Here is a 21026-nt window from a genome sequence, read left to right as displayed (position 1 = left end):
GTTTTTGTGATTCTTGTTCGTCAAATCATCGCGATCTTTCGTTTCGGAGTACTTCTCATCTCTCTGCTTCGTTTGTGAATCGATTGATTCATCACCCGATCTGGATTGCAGTTTTCTTGAAGTTGTTATGGATCCTCTTGCTTCCGAAGCTCCGTCGTCTGGAACTCACTTACCGTCGCTTACAGATCCCAACTCCAATCCTCTCTTCGTTCATCATGCTGATCACGCTGGGATTTCCCTTGTCTCTGAGAAGCTTACTGGTATAGGGAACTTCAATAGCTGGCGTAGATCTATGCTCATGGCCTTAGGTGCTAGGAATAAAGCTGTGTTTGTTACTGGTGTGTTTCCGGAATTAGATGTTAATCATCCTGATTATGGTTCTTGGTCGCGCTGTAACAACATTGTGAGCACTTGGATTGTGAACTCTGTTGATAAATCCATTGTGAAGAGTATCATGTATTTGGAGACGGCTAAACAGATGTGGCAGGATCTTCATGATCAGTTCAAGCAGAGTGATGGACCAAGGACTGCTGATATCAAGCAACAGATCTACTCTGAAGTTCAAGGTTCTAACACAGTGAGTGTGTTTACACTCGTCTTAAGCAACTATGGGAAGAGCTTAAGAATCATGAAGCTCCCTATACGTGTTGCTGCGGTCAGTTAGATTGTGCGAGCCATAAGCAGCTGGTTTTGAGAGATGAGCAGGATCGTATTCTCAAGTTTCTCATGGGATTGAATGAGACCTTCACGGCTATTCGAGGACAGATACTGATGATGGAACCTAAGCCGGCTATCTCGAGGGTTTTTAACCTGATTTCTCAAGAAGAACGTCAAAGGTCTATGAAATCTGCAAGCAACATGACCTTCCAGACTTCTCTTGGAGATTCATCTCAGGAACCAGTAGTTGCTGCATACTCTGGAGGATACAATAAGCAAAGGAATCGTCCTATTTGCTCTCATTGTGGACTTGCTGGTCATACAGTGAATCGTTGCTACAAACTTCACGGGTATCCTCAAGGTTACAAGATTCCCAACACGGCGTCTAAGTCACAAGACATGTCTTCTAACAAGTCTAGTTCTCAGCAACAACAGTGGTCTAAGGGCTCTACCGTAGCAAATCTTACACATGAATCTGGAGGTATTACTATGCATGATCATCAGGGTACTCACTTGGGGACAGTCACATTGGATCAAGTTCAGAAACTTCTAAGTGTTCTCAACACCAACTCTGGTGGTTCGGAGAACAACAACTCTCAGATTGTGGGTAGTGTACTTAAACTCTCTGATGGATCAGTCTCGACTTTTAAACCTCAACCTCACATAGTTCCTTTGATCACTGATGATGCATTTTCTTCAGGTAAACCTTTCACGCATACACATTTTATTTCTGCGGGAATTAAAAACAGCCTTACTTTCAAGTCTTATTCTTGGGTGATAGATACTGGTGCTAGTTGTCATGTTTACTCTGACTTGACTGTTTTCTCTACTACTTCTGTGATATCTGATACAAATGTTGTTTTGCCTGATGGATCTCGTATTCATGTGACTATCTCTGGTACTATTGTGATTTCGCCACATTTAACACTTACAAACGTGCTTTGCATTCCGCATTTCAAATTTAACCTTTTGAGCATTAGTGCTTTAACAAAAAACACTACAATATCGGTTTTGTTTTCATCTCAGTCTTGTTATATACTTCCTTATAATCCAATTTATTTTCTTCAGGAGCATATTCCGGATTACGTGATTGGGAAGGGTAACCTCCACAATAATCTCTATATCATGGACTCTCATGCTCCTGATTCACCTTCTATTGCTCAAGTGCATCATACCTTTCACGTTTCCTCTGAAGTTTGGCATCAAAGATTAGGACATCCATCTCCACAGAAGATTCATATTCTTTCCAAAAATTTAGACATTTCCAAAGACAATATAGTTCATGATCATTTGTGTAAAATTTGTCCCCTTGCAAAACAGAAACGCTTGTCTTTTTCTTCTTCGAATAATATGTCTTCTTCTCCATTTGATTTGCTTCATCTTGATATTTGGGGTCCATTTCATGTACAAACTGTTGATGGTTATAAATATTTTTTGACAATTGTGGATGATTGCACTAGAGCTACTTGGATTTACCTTCTTAAAAATAAAAGTTCAGTAACTACAATCTTTCTGGATTTTCTTACTCATATTGAAACATAGTATAATGCTTCTGTTAAATCCATTCGAACTGATAATGCTCCTGAGCTCTCTTTTACATCATTACTTCTGTCAAAAGGAATTGTTCACTATTTTTCTTGTGCTTATACTCCTCAACAGAATTCTGTTGTAGAGAGAAAGCATCAGCACATTTTAAATGTTGCTAGATCTCTTCTTTTTCAATCAAATGTGCTTATTGAGTATTGGGGTGATTGCATTCAAACTGCTGTTTACCTCATCAATCGTACTCCCACTCCTCTTTTACAAAACAAAACTCCTTTTGAACTTCTTACTGCTAAACGACCAAGTTATAAACATTTAAAAGTTTTTGGTTGTTTGTGCTTTACTTCGACTCTTTTGAAAGATCGAAACAAGTTTTCTCCTCGTGCTTCTCCATGCGTCTTTCTTGGTTATCCTCAGGGATATAAAGGATATAAAGTACTTAATCTTGATACAAATACCATTTCGATTTCACGAAATGTAATCTTTCATGAGACATGCTTTCCTTTTTCTGAGCGTCTTGATAAAGATTTGAATGATGAAATTTTTGGTCAACACGTTTTGCCTATGCCTGTTCCTGATTCTCCATTTCCTGCATTTTTTGATTTAGGACAACATGCTTCACCCGATTTAACTTCATTCAATGAATCAGATTTTGTTCATGTGTCTTCTTCATCTACTGATCATCTTGTTCCTATTCCTTGCTCTAGATCTAAACGTCAAATCAAAACCCCTGCTTATCTTGATCAATATCATTGCTATCTGTTGAACAAAACTGAATTTCCTGATCATACTACACACTACTTCATATCCCATATCTGCATTTCTTTCATATGATCATATTAATGCTGAACATCGTAATTTTCTCATTAACATCACTACTATCACTGCTCCTAAAACTTTTAAAGAGGCTATCCTTCGTGATGAGTTTAAGTCGTCCATGAAATCTGAAATGAACTCTCTAGAGGAGACTGGAACTTGGTCCATCTGTGAACTGCCTTCCGGTAAACACCCTGTTGGTTGTAAGTGGATCAATACCTACAAGTTCAATCCTGATGGTACGGTGGAACGTCCGAAGTCTCGCCTCGTTGCAAAGGGGTATACTCAGTTAGAAGGCTTATATTACTTGGATACCTTCTCGCCTGTTGCAAAGCTGGGTACTATGCGTCTCTTACTAGCTTTGGTTGCTGCTAAGAAGTGGACTACATCTCAACTTGATGTGAGTAATGCTTTTCTCAATGGTGACTTAGATGAGGAAATATATATGACCATTCCTCAAGGATACACTGAGTTGACTGGTCGCTCCTATCCCCCAACTCAGTTTGTCGTCTTCATAAGTCGCTCTACGGTCTCAAACAGGCTTCTAGACAGTGGAACCAGAAGCTCTCACAGGTCATTACTTCTGAAGGATTCAAGCAAGCTCCTTCAGATCACTCTCTCTTTGTTCGAAGCTCTGGTTCAACGTTTGTAGCAGCACTCATCTATGTAGATGATATCTTGATTGTCGGCAATGACAATTTTGTGATTGAATCATTCAAGAAGGCTTTGCAGAGTGCATTCAAGCTTCGTGATCTTGGCCCTGCTAAGTATTTTTTGGGTTTTGAGATCGCCCGCAATGAGACTGGGATCTCTATTAACCAGCGGAAGTATAATCTAGAGTTACTCCAAGACGCTGGTTACCTTGGCTGCAAACCTTGCAGTTCCCATGGAACCGAACCTGAAACTTTCTGATTCTCCAACGTCTGGTGATCTTCTCTCAGATGCCTCTATATACAGGAAGATTGTTGGCAAGCTTCTTTATCTCACTCACACTCGACCAGATATCACATATGTCGTACATAAACTCAGTCAGTTTATGTCCGCACCTCGCACTGATCATTTGAAAGCAGCACAACGCGTCTTACGCTACTTGAAAAATGATCCTACACAAGGTTTATTTTACTCTGCTTTGTCCGAAGTTTCACTGACTGCGTTTTGTGATGCTGATTGGGGTGCTTACATAGACTCAAGAAGGTCAACTACAGGCTATTGTGTCTTCTTAGGTGACTCTCTGATATCTTGGAGAGCAAAGAAACAACAGACAGTTTCACGTAGCAGCTCGGAGGCAGAGTATAGATCTATGGCAGACACGACGTGTGAACTTATCTGGATAGATTCTCTACTCCGTGATCTTCATTGTCCCCATGCAGGTCCAGCAAAGCTATTCTGTGATAACCAGTCTGCTCTCCACATTGCTTCCAACCCTGTCTACCACGAGAGGACAAAGCATATTGAGATTGACTGTCATGTGGTTCGGGAGAAACTACAGAGTGGTTTCCTCAAGACTATGCACGTGAAGTCAGAACACCAATTGGCTGACATCCTCACGAAGGCTGTCCAACCTGCTGTGTTCAAACACTTACTACTCAAGATGGGAATTCATCATCTCTTTGTTCCATCTTGAGGGGAGGGTATTAGAGTTATATATGTATACTGGTTAAGTGTAATCCGTGTAGTTGGTTTAGTTTCCTTTAGCTTAAACCAGCTATATATAAGCTTGATTGTAGAGTGTAACAAATTAACAAGATCAATAATATCATTCTTTTTACAAATTCAATCGAGCTCTTCTCGTCATCATCTTCCTTGTGATTGAGCTATCAAAACATCTAATAGAGACCAAGACAAATGTTTCAACCGCATGTGTTTTGATCCGTCCTTGGTTATAGTATAAGTAGTCAAATCCATTATGTTGTAAACATAATAGCTATAGAAAAGTGACATTAATTATTTATTTGAATAGAAAATGGCTCTTGTCAGAGATTTGAATTACCTAATTTAATAATTAGTATCAATCGTTACCTCTTATTTTTAAAATGATTATAAGTTGTAACACAAATAAATGTGTAAATCGAAACAAATGTCGACAACAGCTACGAGACTATAAATTTGATAATAGTTAGAGTGCAGCTGCGGTCGTCTCTATTGTCTCGTGGTCTGAGCTTCTTGTGAGTGTTATCACGAGGCCAGAGTTCGATTAGAGCCGACAGCAGTTGATGATGACGATGATGATGACCAAGAAGCCTTCTTTAAGATTTGAGGTACTCTAAAGTACCTTGTCTTTTTACTCGCACTGCGTGTTGAGAAGAAACCGGTTAGCCTTTATATTACGAATTTAAAATTTATATAAAACTGTATAAATAAGAAAAACGCCAAGAACATTTTATACGAGTTTGATATACTACTTAGAGCATCTCCATTGAAACACAAATTTTTTTTTATATTTCACTCTATTATAGAATAATTTTATTATATAGTGAATCATTGGAACAAATTCAACTTTATAATAGAATTATTTTAGAGTGAATTGTTTGAAAATTGGTTAACAATTTTTATGATAATTAAATATACTCTTATATGGTTAAAAAAGCACGTAAAACGCCCATCTATCGCTGTCTAAAATAATGATAAAAATAAAAAACCAACTGTTTCGCAAAGACTAACGTTCGATGACACCAAATTAATCAAAACTATAACTCGAAGATAACCCACAAACAAATAAATGAAAACAAATCCAATACCAAGACATAAGAAATCATATTAACACAAGAATATCTCTTAACGGAAAAAAAAAGACAAACGTAAACGAAATATAAAATATATTCAACTTTTTGTTTCTTGTTCTGCATAAGGAACAAAAGCTAGAAGCCATGATGAGCCTTAAGACTGATGTCACTGAACCTGAACTGTGATCTTAAGTTCAGCATCTGATCTCATACGATCCCGCTTTGGTTATGTATCTAACCCACTCAACCGTGTTGTAACCGCTCTTCTCCCACACCTACAAAACAATCCAGAGTTACTGGTCAAATACACGGAAAGAGTGAAGTTTTAAGAGCTAACCATTACAGTGATCATTATTCAGACCAGAAGCAAATACAAATAACATGACATTTTTGGTCTTCAAAAGGCATAGAAATTAAAGCGTACCTTGAGGAAACGAACTCGCAAACCAGATGCTGTGAACATTGGCACCTGAAATTAAAACGAAGCTGAGACGGTTAACTGACAAACACCTTAAGCAATCTGGTTCTATTTAACAGTGCCAACAAGAGAAGAAGAAGATTGACCTGAAACTCCATTTGGATTGGTGGCCTTGTCCAAGATTTCTTTTCTCCCATTGTTGAGATCAACTCAATCTCTGCACTTAGTGTCGATTCAGTTTGTCCTGGAAATTTTCTTATCCTGAATAGTGAAGAGAGAAGGCAAACTATTGATAAAACACCAACCAATCGAGTTAAAGGATGGTTCTTAGGAGTGTATAGAAAGCTCACTTCCAAACCAAGCAATCGATTGATGGATTGTACTTAGCGCGACCAGTTGTCACTTGGAAGTTAGTCTTTGCTGTTTGTTTTGGCACTGGAATTTTAACTACGACTCCGAGGGCAAACATTTTAGCGCCGAACACACTTTTGACCTGAAAATACAAAACACAAGAGAAGATTGTAAGAAAGCAAATATCAAGCTGCGTTTGTCTTCTTAATGTTTTTGAAGTAAAGCTACTTACCTTGACATTTACTTCCATGCGTGTACGACCAAGTTCTTTGATTGTTGGTAATACGCGGAAAGGCAGGTTCACACCCTCTGTTATTCGATACCTGAGACATCGTTAAGTTAATGACAGAAGTTTAGAACAATATGCGATAGTGAACATTCCAGTACTTACTTCATAAGTTCAAATTCACCATCCGGTGGTACAAAGCTAACGGTCTTCTCGGAGTTGAATGTGAAGATGAGAACACTTGTTTATCAAGCAAATGAAGATCAAAAGTAATCCAAGGCTTAACTCAAGTTAGTATGGTGAGTTGAAGATGGGTTAAGTTACTTTTGGGACCACAAGGAGGAGCCTCTCCATTTTGTCCTCTTGTGTATTAGGTTTAAAGATGTCTCTACTATAAAGGGAGGCTGAGAACGTGAGAGAGAGATTGAGCCACACAAAGAACTTAGAAGGGTGAGAGAAACATGTGAGCTTAAGCCTAGCTTTGGGTTTTCTCATTAGAACATAGTAAGATACATTAGAGTGAGTTCATGAGTGATATGATGAGTGAATCACTTGTATCTTTGTAACTATGTTATACCTTCTAGTGGATTCCGAGCTGTAGTCTCGGGGAGATGTAGTGACCCTCGTTAACGGGCGCGAACTCCTTAAATTGTGTGTGTGCTCCCATCTTATCCTTCTCTCTATTCTCTTCTTCATACTCTCTACAACTATGTTTTTTACAGCATTCTATTTTTGGACTTCAAGCAACTTCTATCTTGGTTTGTTGTGGGTTTATGCTGAGACAAAGTGATGTCTTTAAGCCTCTGAAACCTAACAAAGTGGTATCAGAGCCTAGGTTCTGTGTTTTATGGTTCTTCAAGCCAAGAATCATGTTTTGTCAAGAAGAGAAGTGGAAGCTTTGAAGGTTATGGAAGCTGTGTTTTATGGAAGGAGAAACTCATGGTTTATGAGGAGATTCTAAGCATGAATGAAGCTTTGGAGCTCACTGAGATTTCAAGAGAGAAAGTCTCAGATCCAGAAGAAAGAGAGAAAGAAGATTCAGATCTAAAGGGGAGAAGATCTAGAGAAAAGATGAGAGTGAAGAAAAGTGAGAAAGGTTGGATCTTTGGAAAGTTGGAGCAGCAAGGCTCCTTTCCTGTTAAGAAGCCACGTCCTTTTCTTGGAGAGCTGGTTTTGTAGAGACAAGCGATGTCTCAGGAGGAACAACAAAGCAGTAGCTCTTAGTAAATGATGCTAAAGAGAGGAAGAAGCCTTAAGACTCTTTCTTGGTGAAGCATCATGGTATTTCTCAGGTTTTGAGGAAGGTATGGAGACTTGAATGTCTCAGGCTGAAAGACAAGCTGTCTATTGGTGAACAGCACGTGAGAGGAAGGAGTTATAAGGCTCATTCTGGTGTACATGGAAGCATCTCATTCACACATCTTGAAGAACAAGAAGAACCAAAGAAGTTGCAGATTTTTCTGTTGAAAATGCAGTTTTCTGTTTCAGAAACAGAGACAACTTTGGTAAGAGGTTATCTCTACTCAATCAAGGATCCAGTTAGATCTTAGGTGGAGTAACATAAGGTTCTTGAGAAGCTCAAGTGGTTATAAAACCGGTTTAGCTCAGGTTATAGTGTGAAGATGGGATGTGAACAAGTTGTATCTTAAGGAGTGATTCATGGTGAAAGTGTGAATCAGTTGAGGTGATTTCAAGGGCTATGAAATCAAGAGACCTCTAAGATACAAGAAGCTGCGACACTGTGAGAAGGATGACAAAATTCTCACAAGCTGAAGTGTAGCAAGCAGAAGAAAATTATCAGAGATAGAAGCAAGAAGCACATGATACAAGAAGAGAGTTCTTGATCAATGCTGAAGAAACCGATCGAAGATTGGTGTAAGCTGGAGATATTTCAGAGATATCAGCTGGTTTTGGGGTTATGAAATGATGAGTACATGTTCTGTTACTCAATGGTTTATATCAAAACCGAACATCAACTTCAAGACTCAAGTTTTCTGAGACTTCTAAAGTCTGATTCCGCTGCAGTCACAAGGTGTTGTGATGCTTTGTAGTGAAGTTTCAAGTTGCTCAAGTTCTGCATATCTATGGGGATTGGAAGCCTGTTGGAACACAGTGATCTGGTACTGGTTTTGCATGGGATTGGCCAAGATTCAGTGATGGTTTTCAGGGTATTCTTTGGATGAATCAGTTTGTCGAAGTCAGCTACAATTGGTGTTTTGAGCTTATTCTGTTTCCAGCCCGGAAACTCAGAAAGTTCAAGGACGTCTAAAACCTTGGACTTGATGAGTGTTTTATGGCTGTGTGAGTATCTGTAAGGATATTTTTTGGGTCAGTTTAGAGGAGGATGCAGAATGGTTATGGAGCAGGGCATGTTTTCTGTTTGTCAAAGGCAGAAACATTTATGGAAATTTCAGTGGCTATTGAGTTTTTGGATGGGGTTTCTTGCTGCAGGTTTTATCTCAGGGTGTTAGCTATCAGTTCTTGTGAATATGACAGTCTACAGGCGGTGTTTCATCAGAGAACATGAAGCTACATGATTGCTATTTTTAGAGGGAATGCAATGATGATTAAGCTCTTGTAGCGGTCTGAAAATGTTATGGTGAACATAAGGTGTAACACTCAGTTTCATTGCTATTTTCAGAGGGATGCAATGAAGGTTGAGCTCTTGTGAGCTTGAGTGTATACAGAGGATTGTTCGAGTTCTTGTTTCAAGTAGTGTAAGCTCTTGACAAGATGGAAGTAGCGAAGATTCATGTTTCTTAAGAAAATTTGTGTTTGGTGTAACACATGGAGTTTTCTGCTGGATTGAATCTTGGTGAATAAGGAGTACTATCTCAGGTGGAGCATTGTTTTCTCAGAAGGTTATCTTGTATTTGAATCAGATCTTCAGAGGTTGAAGAAGATTCTGGTGGTCTAGAAGCTGAAGGCATTGGAGACATCATGACTCATGAGGATTGTCTTTGAATGCATTTTTTATGCAACATGATACAATCTGGTATCGAAAGTCTTCCTAGCTAGAGGAGTTAGGCGGCGTGTCCTGTTTATCAACAGCGGTACAAGACAAGTATGGTTGTATTTTTGGCGACAAGAGAGTACAAGATTTATAGAAGCATGGTTTGTTGATGTATCAGCCTAAGTTGTAACATCATCACAACATGAAGAATGCTTTAAGAGACAGTACTGCTGGAAGAAAGAAAGTTCTTGAGGGTTTTCTGGTTGCAAATGGATCAGTTGGGCTGCAAGAAGGAAGAAGATGTGTCACAGGTTTTGGCACACTTTCTCAAGCAAGAAGTCATTGTGACTCAATCTGATACATAAGAATGTGTTTGTGGATCAAAGATACATGAAAGAGTGGTTTTAACTCTGATTGTGAAGCTGAGATAGAGACAGAGTATGTCCAAGTGGTTATAGTTTCAGGTGGAACATTATTGCTACAAGAAGAGCAATGCATATCTTAAATGATATTTTTTCTATTCCTGGTGGAGCTATATTTGGAGGTTTTCTCAAGTGTTTAGCTGAAGATAAAAGAGTTAAAGGGTTAAGCATCTCGCTGTTGTATTAGATTCATTGAAGTTCTTTGTGCAAAGAAGAAAACAAGTGAAGAACTGATGGTGTGTCAACTGGTATTCAGCTCAAGAAAGGCTATAATCTGATGGTAACAGGTTGTTTTCAGATTTGATTTGAAGCTGGGTGTTGATCAGGATAATCAGAAACGAGTTGCAGGCTTAGAGAAACAGAGTTGCAGGTTTCTACAAGTGGGTTGCAGGTTTCTGAAAGTTTTTCAGAGAAAAGACACAAAGCTGTGTTGTGAGATGAAGCAATTGAAGTGGTTTTTTTTTTTTTCAGTGAGTTCTATAAAGAAGAAACTGAAGTAGACAAGTGCAGATGATACATGGTTATGTGTCAAGGATGCTCACTTCAAGAATGTGAAGGTGTCGTGTATCAAGTCTGATGGATAATTCATCTCAAGTGAAGTGTCAGAACCTGAAAAAGAAGTCCTGAAAGGATGAAGAATGCAGAGATCAAGCTGCATTAGAAAGACAACAACTCAGGAGCGTGAAGTTGTCTTAGTTGCATCATGAGGAGTCTACATAAGTGTCTACTCATGGGAAGTCAGTTGCAGACAAGTAAAGTTAATGATATTCAGGAAGAAGAATGTCGGTTAATGACTGCAAACTGAATAATGCAAGAACCGGATTTGTTTTGGTGGAGGCTGCATACAAGAAGAAGTATTGCAGGTTGTTCTTTACAACTTGAAAGAAACATCAAGGGTTTTAGAATTGATATGTAAGCTATTGTATGGACGTGTCTCAGGGATGTCACAAGAAGTTGTTGATAAGAGACATATGCAAGGTTGCTAGTAGTGGGTTTTTTCAAGCTGTTAGTGTGTTCTGTTTTAACAAGATGGTGGAGCAGGGTTCTGTTCTGGGATTGCTTGGTTAAACAGGTTGAAGATGTGAATCTCAGATAGTGTAAGCTATTGGTGAGATTGACTGCAAGTTGAATCAAGAAGCTTCAAGCTAGAAGCTAAGATGATTCTGTTATTTCTGCATTTGATTCAAGTGAATTCAAAGGGTTTTGATCTCAACGCGCATGAGGAAATCCTAGAAGCTAGCAAGTGAATCAAGATTTGCAGAGGTGGTATTGGTATTTTCTCAGTCACTGAAACATGCTTATGGTTATGACAGAAGCCATGGAGGAATTGTGTGATTGGAGAAGTCATAAGTGATAAAGCTTATGGACTTTTCTGTTGGAGTAACAAACTGGACGTTTTCTAAGCTTGGTACTGGAGTTTATTGAGCTTTATATCAGATATTCAGGTGCTGCATGTGCCAGGAGAAGTCACTGATGAGTTGAGCTTAATACAGATTTGTGTTAGAGCTGGTTTTCACAACTCAAGTGACATGAAGATGTTCTAATGGCTCAGGTTCGGCAAGGTGAATTTTCACAGCTGATGTGCATTGAACAAGATGTTGAATGCTGCAAGGATCAAGCAGGTTCATGGTGTTTGAAGCTGCTAAGGATCAAGGATGAGTAGTGATACTGAGAAGCCGAGACAGGAATCCAAGAAGCTAGAAGAAGAAACTCTCTCTCAAGTATGTGCAAGTTGTTTGGGATGATCAACATGTTCTCAGGTGGAGATTTGTGAAGATGAGAACACTTGTTTATCAAGCAAATGAAGATCAAAAGTAATCCAAGGCTTAACTCAAGTTAGTATGGTGAGTTGAAGATGGGTTAAGTTACTTTTGGGACCACAAGGAGGAGCCTCTCCATTTTGTCCTCTTGTGTATTAGGTTTAAAGATGTCTCTACTATAAAGGGAGGCTGAGAACGTGAGAGAGAGATTGAGCCACACAAAGAACTTAGAAGGGTGAGAGAAACATGTGAGCTTAAGCCTAGCTTTGGGTTTTCTCATTAGAACATAGTAAGATACATTAGAGTGAGTTCATGAGTGATATGATGAGTGAATCACTTGTATCTTTGTAACTATGTTATACCTTCTAGTGGATTCCGAGCTGTAGTCTCGGGGAGATGTAGTGACCCTCGTTAACGGGCGCGAACTCCTTAAATTGTGTGTGTGCTCCCATCTTATCCTTCTCTCTATTCTCTTCTTCATACTCTCTACAACTATGTTTTTTACAGCATTCTATTTTTGGACTTCAAGCAACTTCTATCTTGGTTTGTTGTGGGTTTATGCTGAGACAAAGTGATGTCTTTAAGCCTCTGAAACCTTTGTGAAGATAAGAACACTTGTTGATCAAGCAAATGAAGATCAAAAGTAATCCAAGGCTTAACTCAAGTTAGTATGGTGAGTTGAAGATGGGTTAAGTTACTTTTGGGACCACAAGGAGGAGCCTCTCCATTTTGTCCTCTTGTGCATTAGGTTTGAAGGTGTCTCCACTATAAAGGGAGGCTGAGAACGTGAGAGAGAGATTGAGCCACACAAAGAGCTTAGAAGGGTGAGAGAAACATGTGAGCTTAAGCCTAGCTTTGGGTTTTCTCATTAGAGCATAGTAAGATACATTAGAGTGAGTTCATGAGTGATATGATGAGTGAATCACTTGTATCTTTGTAACTATGTTATACCTTCTAGTGGATTCCGAGCTGTAGTCTCGGGGAGATGTAGTGACCCTCGTTAACGGGCGCGAACTCCTTAAATTGTGTGTGTGCTCCCATCTTCTCCTTCTCTCTATTCTCTTCTTCATACTCTCTACAACTCTGTTTTATGCAGTCTCTATTTTGGACTTCCAGCAACTTCTATCTTGGTTTGTTGTGGGTTTATGCTGAGACAAAGTGATGTCTTTAAGCCTCTGAATCCTAACAAAGTGGTATCAGAGCCTTGGTTCTGTGTTTTATGGTTCTCAAGTCAAGAATCATGTTTTTTGTCAAGAAGAGAAGTGGAAGCTTTGACGGTTATGGAAGCTGTGTTTTATGGAAGGAGAAACTCATGGGTTATGAGGAGATTCTAAGCATGAGTGAAGCTTTGGAGATCACTGAGATTTCAAGAGAGAAAGTCTCAGATCCAGAAGAAAGAGAGAAAGAAGATTCAGATCTAAAGGAGAGAAGATCTAGAGAAAGGAGGAGAGTGAAGAAAAGTGAGAAAGGTTGGATCTTTGGAAAGTTGGAGCAGCAAGGCTCCTTTTCCTGTTAAGAAGCCACGTCCTTTTCTTGGAGAGCTGGTTTTGTAGAGACAAGTGATGTCTCAGGAGGAACAACAAAGCAGTAGCTCTTGGTAAATGATGCTAAAGAGAGGAATAAGCCATAAGACTCTTTCTTGGTGAAGCATCATGGTATTTCTCAGGTTTTGAGGAAGGTATGGAGACTTGAATGTCTCAGGCTGAAAGACAAGCTGTCTATTGGTGAACAGCACGTGAGAGGAAGGAGTTATAAGGCTCATTCTGGTGTACATGGAAGCATCTCATTCACACATCTTGAAGAACAAGAAGAACCAAAGAAGTTGCAGATTTTTCTGTTGAAAATGCAGTTTTCTGTTTCAGAAACAGAGACAGTTTTGGTAAGAGGTTATCTCTACTCAATCAAGGATCCAGTTAGATCTTAGGTGGAGTAACATAAGGTTCTTGAGAAGCTCAAGTGGTTATAAAACCGGTTTAGCTCAGGTTATGGTGTGAAGATGAGATGTGAAGAAGTTGTATCTTAAGGAGTAATTCATGGTGAAAGTGTGAATCAGTTGAGGTGATTTCAGGGGCTATGAAATCAAGAGGCCTCTAAGATACATGAAGCTGCAACATTGAGAGAAGGATGACAGAATACTCACAAGCTGGAGTGTTGCAAGCAGAAGAAAATTATCAGAGATAGAAGCAAGAAGCACATGATACAAGAAGAGAGTTCTTGGTCAATGCTGAAGAAACTAATGGAAGATTGGTATAAGCTGAAGGTATTTCAGAGATATCAGCTGGTTTTGGGGTTATGAAAGGATGAGTACACGTTCTGTTACTCAATGGTTTATATCAAAACCGAACATCAACTTCAAGACTCTAGTTTTCTGAGACTTATAAAGTCTGGTTCCGCTGCAGTCACAAGGCATTTGTGATGCTCTGTGTTGAAGTTTCAAGTTTGCTCAAGTTCTGCATAGCTACTGGGATTGGAAGCTTGTTGGAACACAATGATTTTGTACTGGTTTTGCATGGGATTGGCCAAGATACAGTGATGGTTTTCTGGGTAATCTTTGGTTAAATCAGTTTGTGGAAGTCAGCTACAATTGGTGTTTGAGTTTTTTCCAGCCTGGAAACTCAGAAGTTCAAGGACGTCTAAAACCTGGACTTGATGAGTGTTTTATGGATGTTCTGAGTATCAGTAATGGTATTCTCGGTTGTCTACAAGGAGTTGCAGAAGGTTATGGAGCAATGTTTTCGGTTTGATCAAAACAGAATCATTTATGGAAATTTCAGTGGCTTTTGAGTTTTGGATGGGGTTTCTTGCTGCAGGTTTTATCTCAGGGTGTTAGCTATCAGTTCTTGTGAATATGACAGTCTACAGGCGGTGTTTCATCAGAGAACATGAAGCTACATGATTGCTATTTTTAGAGGGAATGCAATGATGATTAAGCTCTTGTAGCGGTCTGAAAATGTTATGGTGAACATAAGGTGTAACACTCAGTTTCATTGCTATTTTCAGAGGGATGCAATGAAGGTTGAGCTCTTGTGAGCTTGAGTGTATACAGAGGATTGTTCGAGTTCTTGTTTCAAGTAGTGTAAGCTCTTGACAAGATGGAAGTAGCGAAGATTCATGTTTCTTAAGAAAATTTGTGTTTGGTGTAACACATGGAGTTTTCTGCTGGATTGAATCTTGGTGAATAAGGAGTACTATCTCAGGTGGAGCATTGTTTTCTCAGAAGGTTATCTTGTATTTGAATCAGATCTTCAGAGGTTGAAGAAGATTCTGGTGGTCTAGAAGCTGAAGGCATTGGAGACATCATGACTCATGAGGATTGTCTTTGAATGCATTTTTTATGCAACATGATACAATCTGGTATCGAAAGTCTTCCTAGCTAGAGGAGTTAGGCGGCGTGTCCTGTTTATCAACAGCGGTACAAGACAAGTATGGTTGTATTTTTGGCGACAAGAGAGTACAAGATTTATAGAAGCATGGTTTGTTGATGTATCAGCCTAAGTTGTAACATCATCACAACATGAAGAATGCTTTAAGAGACAGTACTGCTGGAAGAAAGAAAGTTCTTGAGGGTTTTCTGGTTGCAAATGGATCAGTTGGGCTGCAAGAAGGAAGAAGATGTGTCACAGGTTTTGGCACACTTTCTCAAGCAAGAAGTCATTGTGACTCAATCTGATACATAAGAATGTGTTTGTGGATCAAAGATACATGAAAGAGTGGTTTTAACTCTGATTGTGAAGCTGAGATAGAGACAGAGTATGTCCAAGTGGTTATAGTTTCAGGTGGAACATTATTGCTACAAGAAGAGCAATGCATATCTTAAATGATATTTTTTCTATTCCTGGTGGAGCTATATTTGGAGGTTTTCTCAAGTGTTTAGCTGAAGATAAAAGAGTTAAAGGGTTAAGCATCTCGCTGTTGTATTAGATTCATTGAAGTTCTTTGTGCAAAGAAGAAAACAAGTGAAGAACTGATGGTGTGTCAACTGGTATTCAGCTCAAGAAAGGCTATAATCTGATGGTAACAGGTTGTTTTCAGATTTGATTTGAAGCTGGGTGTTGATCAGGATAATCAGAAACGAGTTGCAGGCTTAGAGAAACAGAGTTGCAGGTTTCTACAAGTGGGTTGCAGGTTTCTGAAAGTTTTTCAGAGAAAAGACACAAAGCTGTGTTGTGAGATGAAGCAATTGAAGTAGTTTTTTTTTTTTCAGTGAGTTCTATAAAGAAGAAACTGAAGTAGACAAGTGCAGATGATACATGGTTATGTGTCAAGGATGCTCACTTCAAGAATGTGAAGGTGTCGTGTATCAAGTCTGATGGATAATTCATCTCAAGTGAAGTGTCAGAACCTGAAAAAGAAGTCCTGAAAGGATGAAGAATGCAGAGATCAAGCTGCATTAGAAAGACAACAACTCAGGAGCGTGAAGTTGTCTTAGTTGCATCATGAGGAGTCTACATAAGTGTCTACTCATGGGAAGTCAGTTGCAGACAAGTAAAGTTAATGATATTCAGGAAGAAGAATGTCGGTTAATGACTGCAAACTGAATAATGCAAGAACCGGATTTGTTTTGGTGGAGGCTGCATACAAGAAGAAGTATTGCAGGTTGTTCTTTACAACTTGAAAGAAACATCAAGGGTTTTAGAATTGATATGTAAGCTATTGTATGGACGTGTCTCAGGGATGTCACAAGAAGTTGTTGATAAGAGACATATGCAAGGTTGCTAGTAGTGGGTTTTTTCAAGCTGTTAGTGTGTTCTGTTTTAACAAGATGGTGGAGCAGGGTTCTGTTCTGGGATTGCTTGGTTAAACAGGTTGAAGATGTGAATCTCAGATAGTGTAAGCTATTGGTGAGATTGACTGCAAGTTGAATCAAGAAGCTTCAAGCTAGAAGCTAAGATGATTCTGGTTTTCTGCATTTGATTTAAATGAATTCAAAGGGTTTTGATCTCAATGCGCATGAGAAAATCCTAGAAGCTAGCAAATGAATCAAAGCTTTGCAGAGGTGGTGTTGGTATTTTCTCAGTCACTGAAGTATACTTATGGTTTGGACAGAAGCCATGGAAGTTATTGTGTGATTTGAGAAGTCATAAGTGATAAAGCTTATGGAGTTTTCTGTTGGAGTAACAAGCTGGACGTTTTCTAAGCTTGGTACTGGAGTTTATTGAGCTTTATATCAGATATTCAGGTGCTGCAGGTGCTAGGAAAAGTCACTGATGAGTTGAGCTTAATACAGATTTGTGTTAGAGCTGGTTTTCACAACTCAAGTGACATGAAGATGTTCTGATGGCTCAGGTTCGGCAAGGTGAATTTTCACAGCTGATGTGCATTGAACAAGATGTTGAATGCTGCAAGGATCAAGCAGGTTTATGGTCTTTAAAGCTGCTAAGGATCAAGGATGAGTAGTGATACTCAGAAGCCGAGACTGGAATCCAAGAAGCTAGAAGAAGAAACTCTCTCTCTCAAGTATGTGCAAGTTGTTTGGGTTGATCAACATGTTCTTAGGTGGAGATTTGTGAAGATAAGAACACTTGTTGATCAAGCAAATGAAGATCAAAAGTAATCCAAGGCTTAACTCAAGTTAGTATGGTGAGTTGAAGATGGGTTAAGTTACTTTTGGGACCACAAGGAGGAGCCTCTCCATTTTGTCCTCTTGTGCATTAGGTTTGAAGGTGTCTCCACTATAAAGGGAGGCTGAGAACGTGAGAGAGAGATTGAGCCACACAAAGAGCTTAGAAGGGTGAGAGAAACATGTGAGCTTAAGCCTAGCTTTGGGTTTTCTCATTAGAGCATAGTAAGATACATTAGAGTGAGTTCATGAGTGATATGATGAGTGAATCACTTGTATCTTTGTAACTATGTTATACCTTCTAGTGGATTCCGAGCTGTAGTCTCGGGGAGATGTAGTGACCCTCGTTAACGGGCGCGAACTCCTTAAATTGTGTGTGTGCTCCCATCTTCTCCTTCTCTCTATTCTCTTCTTCATACTCTCTACAACTCTGTTTTATGCAGTCTCTATTTTGGACTTCCAGCAACTTCTATCTTGGTTTGTTGTGGGTTTATGCTGAGACAAAGTGATGTCTTTAAGCCTCTGAATCCTAACAATCGGAGTTGAATCTTGTCAGGTTCACACACTGGTGAAATGTGACATCATCAAGCTCAATGGTTTTACCACTGCACAACAAGAGTGAGCCAGGTGAGGAGAAAGAAAAATCGGTGTAGCTAGTGTGAGTCACTGCTTTAACAAAACTTACCTCTTAGCTGGACGAGATTTCATTTCAGATTCCTTCTCAAGACCAAGCTTATCATTCAACCCCAACTTCAAATCGGGCATTCCCGAAAGGAAACATTTCATCAAAACTTTCCCCGTTACATCACACCGAAGAACATTGCCTAACAGTTGCCAAAAAAAAACAGTCATACAGAAGAGAATCAGGAAGAAATAAACCTTCAAAAATGCAATTATTTACCTTTAGAGGACATCAGAAGGTTTACACTTTCCACAATATCCAGAAACACCTGCATCAGTGAGAATGCATAATATCAGCACTCTCGCAGAACCTAGCAACTGACATACAGAGTCAAAAAAGAAAATCAATTCTTACCTCATTCTTTTTATAAGAAAGGCCCTCTCTCCTCCAACCAACAGCACCGGTAACTTGTAACGTTGCATTTGGCACAGGTTTGTCCTTGGGCTGCAAAGACAAGAGGCTTACTAATGAAAACATATGAAGTAAACAAAAAAAAAAAGAAACAGAAAAACACTGCTTCACTTGCACACGCATATGCATAGGATATGCCTTTACCTTGGATGAAAATGGTGAGCGTACACCTTCCTGAGTGATATAAAGCTTCAAAATTTCAGGAGAGAGATTTTGTGGATAACCAAAGTCCATAATCTCTGCAAAATCCATACAAAAATGGTTATAGCCACAAAACATAACAGTAGTTACTAGTTAAAGAAAGCAAATTTGATCATGACACTATCATGCTTACTTACTTACCGTCTAACAATTCATAAATGAGAACAAAGTTATTCTTAATAGCGTCTTCGTCAAAAGCTCCACCAAAGTACGATTTGAACAAAGCAACAGCCTAAACGCGATATCAAAAGCAGTCAACAATCTTTAATCTCTTGAACACAGACTAGAATCAATTTTTTTTACCTCAACAACGAATTTGAATCCACAAGCTACATTAGCGTTGCTACTAACAACAATCACAATGTAGACATTACTGATTCGCATGTAGACGAAGGAGCAGCCACCAATCTGACGCACAGGACAGTTCCCTAGCTCCTTGGTTTGCATTATATGCGTTCTAAATGCATCCACCATGTTTCCCCTAACGATCAAATCAAATTCAGAGAACAGCTCGAAGATTCGTCGAAATCAAAGGAGAAGCTCGCTTACCCGACGTCGTCTCGGTAAGTGCGGTTGATGAGTACATCTCCACGGAGATTTAGAAAGTAGATGGCGGAAGCTGCCACCGGCATCTTCGATCCGAGTGATTCTTATGCACGGATCGAAGAGAAGAGCTGGTCCCCGGAGATTTTGAGGTTGAATTCGACGAGATCTCGCTAACGGAAGGAATCAGAAATGAGGAGGAAGACGACGACGACGACGAACAGGTGAGGAGAATACGAAAGTGTTCGACTATTTTAATGGGCCTGTAGAATATAAATGGGCCTGTTCTTATTCGATTCTGTTCCGTTACATCTTTAATCACTTCCTCATAGACTCTTTGTCGTTATGTGAAAGAGAGAGAGAGGGAGAGTAGAAAAAATGAGAGGTCATGACTGTTTTACCATAGATAAAAACTTTTACACAAAGGGTAAGCGACATAAGCAAGCCAAGACCCAGACGAGATCACAGAGAGAGAGAGAGAGAGAGAGAAGAAGAAGAAGAAGAGGAGGAGATGGCTGAGGCAAGATTACTTGACATGTCTCGAGTTCCATTCATCCCAGGTCTCTCTCTCTTTCTCTTCCATTAACTCTCCCTTACCTTTACTTGGTGCAAACACACAATAAAGTTTTCTCCTTTAATTATGAGTTTTCTGTTTATGTTATAACCGAACACAGGGAGGCAGGGCCGGGCCTGGATACAAGCCCATCAAGCATTTGCTTGAGGGCCGATCGGTATAAAACAAGTTTGGGGGCCAATTCTCATAAAGATTAGGTAGCAGAGATGGTTAAAGATGCTATTATTTGAGTTTCACTTGTTGGGTGCCCTGGGTTCGAGTCATGGGTATAGCAGTTCTGGTTCAAATTTTTTTTTCTTGCTTCTAGCCTGCCAAATGTCAGGCATACACGCGACCACAACCTGTACCAGAGATACGGTCCAAAGGGTTTCATGGAGATCAAGATCCTCCAAAACGACAACCTTTACGTCCGCGTCGACTTGCCCGGTGTTCCAGACGACGGTGTCCGCCACAGAGTCGACTCCGTGAGGCAAAAGGTTGTCTTTTTCTCCGGTGAAGAGACTCTCAGCGACGGAGACGACAAGAAAAACGCCCGTGAGTAAGCTGGAACCGCCGGTTTAGCTAGGGTGTGACTGCTGCGAGATAACAGGGGTGGATGCGAAGATGAAAGATGGAGTGTTGAGGATGATTGTGTCAAGGGTCAAAGTCAAAGACCATGACAACAAGTGTACTCACTTTCTTCCTCCCAACACAGGTTCGAAGCCACTCAAATAAAGATCACACCTTTTTTTTTGCATTATCCATTAAATGCTTATATAGTTTGTTTATAGGTAATCTGGAAGTTACAATACGGATGAACCTTTGTTTAAGATGTTTAAAGCGGCTGAGGACCATCGATTTGTGGTGAAAGGTTGTAAGCGTTCAACCAGTAGGAGACGAAGAGGTGATGGAGGAGGTTCTTGCGTTTCATTCGACTTGCCAGGTGTTTGTAGTGATGATATATTGGTGCTTCCTAATGAGAATGAAGTCAAGTTCTATGGTGAGAACAAGGAGGTCTATGAGCACGATGATAGTTGCCGTATCTTCATGGGAGCCATCACCCGTTCTAGCGTTTGTGCTCCTGGAGTTCCACTTTGAGCCACGACATCGCTTGGGATGCTGAGTTTGGTGTTCTCACGGTGCGTGTTTCACCTCCTGGCAGCAACAACACCAACAGAGAGTAGTAGTCGCGGTCTCATCCCTCTACT

General features: G+C 39.7%; 3 protein-coding genes across 3 annotated transcripts; 2 read left to right on the top strand and 1 right to left on the bottom strand.

The window, feature by feature from the left end:
* Nucleotides 1–127: 127 nt before the first annotated feature.
* On the top strand, nt 128–4639 carry LOC125584558. Its single transcript, XM_048753245.1, has 7 exons — nt 128–655; nt 706–1357; nt 1439–1563; nt 1726–1821; nt 3131–3415; nt 3556–3871; nt 3957–4639. Exons 1-7 carry the CDS (start codon nt 128–130, stop codon nt 4637–4639), a joined length of 2685 nt encoding a protein of 894 aa, XP_048609202.1.
* A 1092-nt stretch (nt 4640–5731) lies between these two features.
* Nucleotides 5732–19526, bottom strand: LOC106422495 (AP-2 complex subunit mu-like). Its single transcript, XM_013863276.3, has 14 exons — nt 19272–19526; nt 19026–19203; nt 18864–18954; nt 18666–18760; nt 18465–18554; nt 18330–18378; nt 18114–18252; nt 17977–18033; nt 6899–6958; nt 6740–6830; nt 6507–6649; nt 6303–6417; nt 6163–6207; nt 5732–6013 (listed from the first exon to the last, which is right to left on the bottom strand). The coding sequence occupies exons 1-14, from the start codon at nt 19352–19354 to the stop codon at nt 5933–5935; spliced, it is 1317 nt and encodes a 438-aa protein (XP_013718730.2). The 5' UTR covers nt 19355–19526; the 3' UTR covers nt 5732–5932.
* Nucleotides 19527–20442: 916 nt separating this feature from the next.
* Nucleotides 20443–20916, top strand: LOC125584554. The gene is made up of 2 exons (XM_048753243.1): nt 20443–20533; nt 20660–20916. Exons 1-2 carry the CDS (start codon nt 20443–20445, stop codon nt 20914–20916), a joined length of 348 nt encoding a protein of 115 aa, XP_048609200.1.
* The last annotated feature ends 110 nt before the right edge of the window (nt 20917–21026 follow it).

The sequence above is a fragment of the Brassica napus genome, chromosome A2, assembly GCF_020379485.1.
Source record: "Brassica napus cultivar Da-Ae chromosome A2, Da-Ae, whole genome shotgun sequence".
Lineage (NCBI taxonomy): Eukaryota > Viridiplantae > Streptophyta > Magnoliopsida > Brassicales > Brassicaceae > Brassica > Brassica napus.
This window is presented reverse-complemented; position numbering and strand designations above follow the sequence as displayed.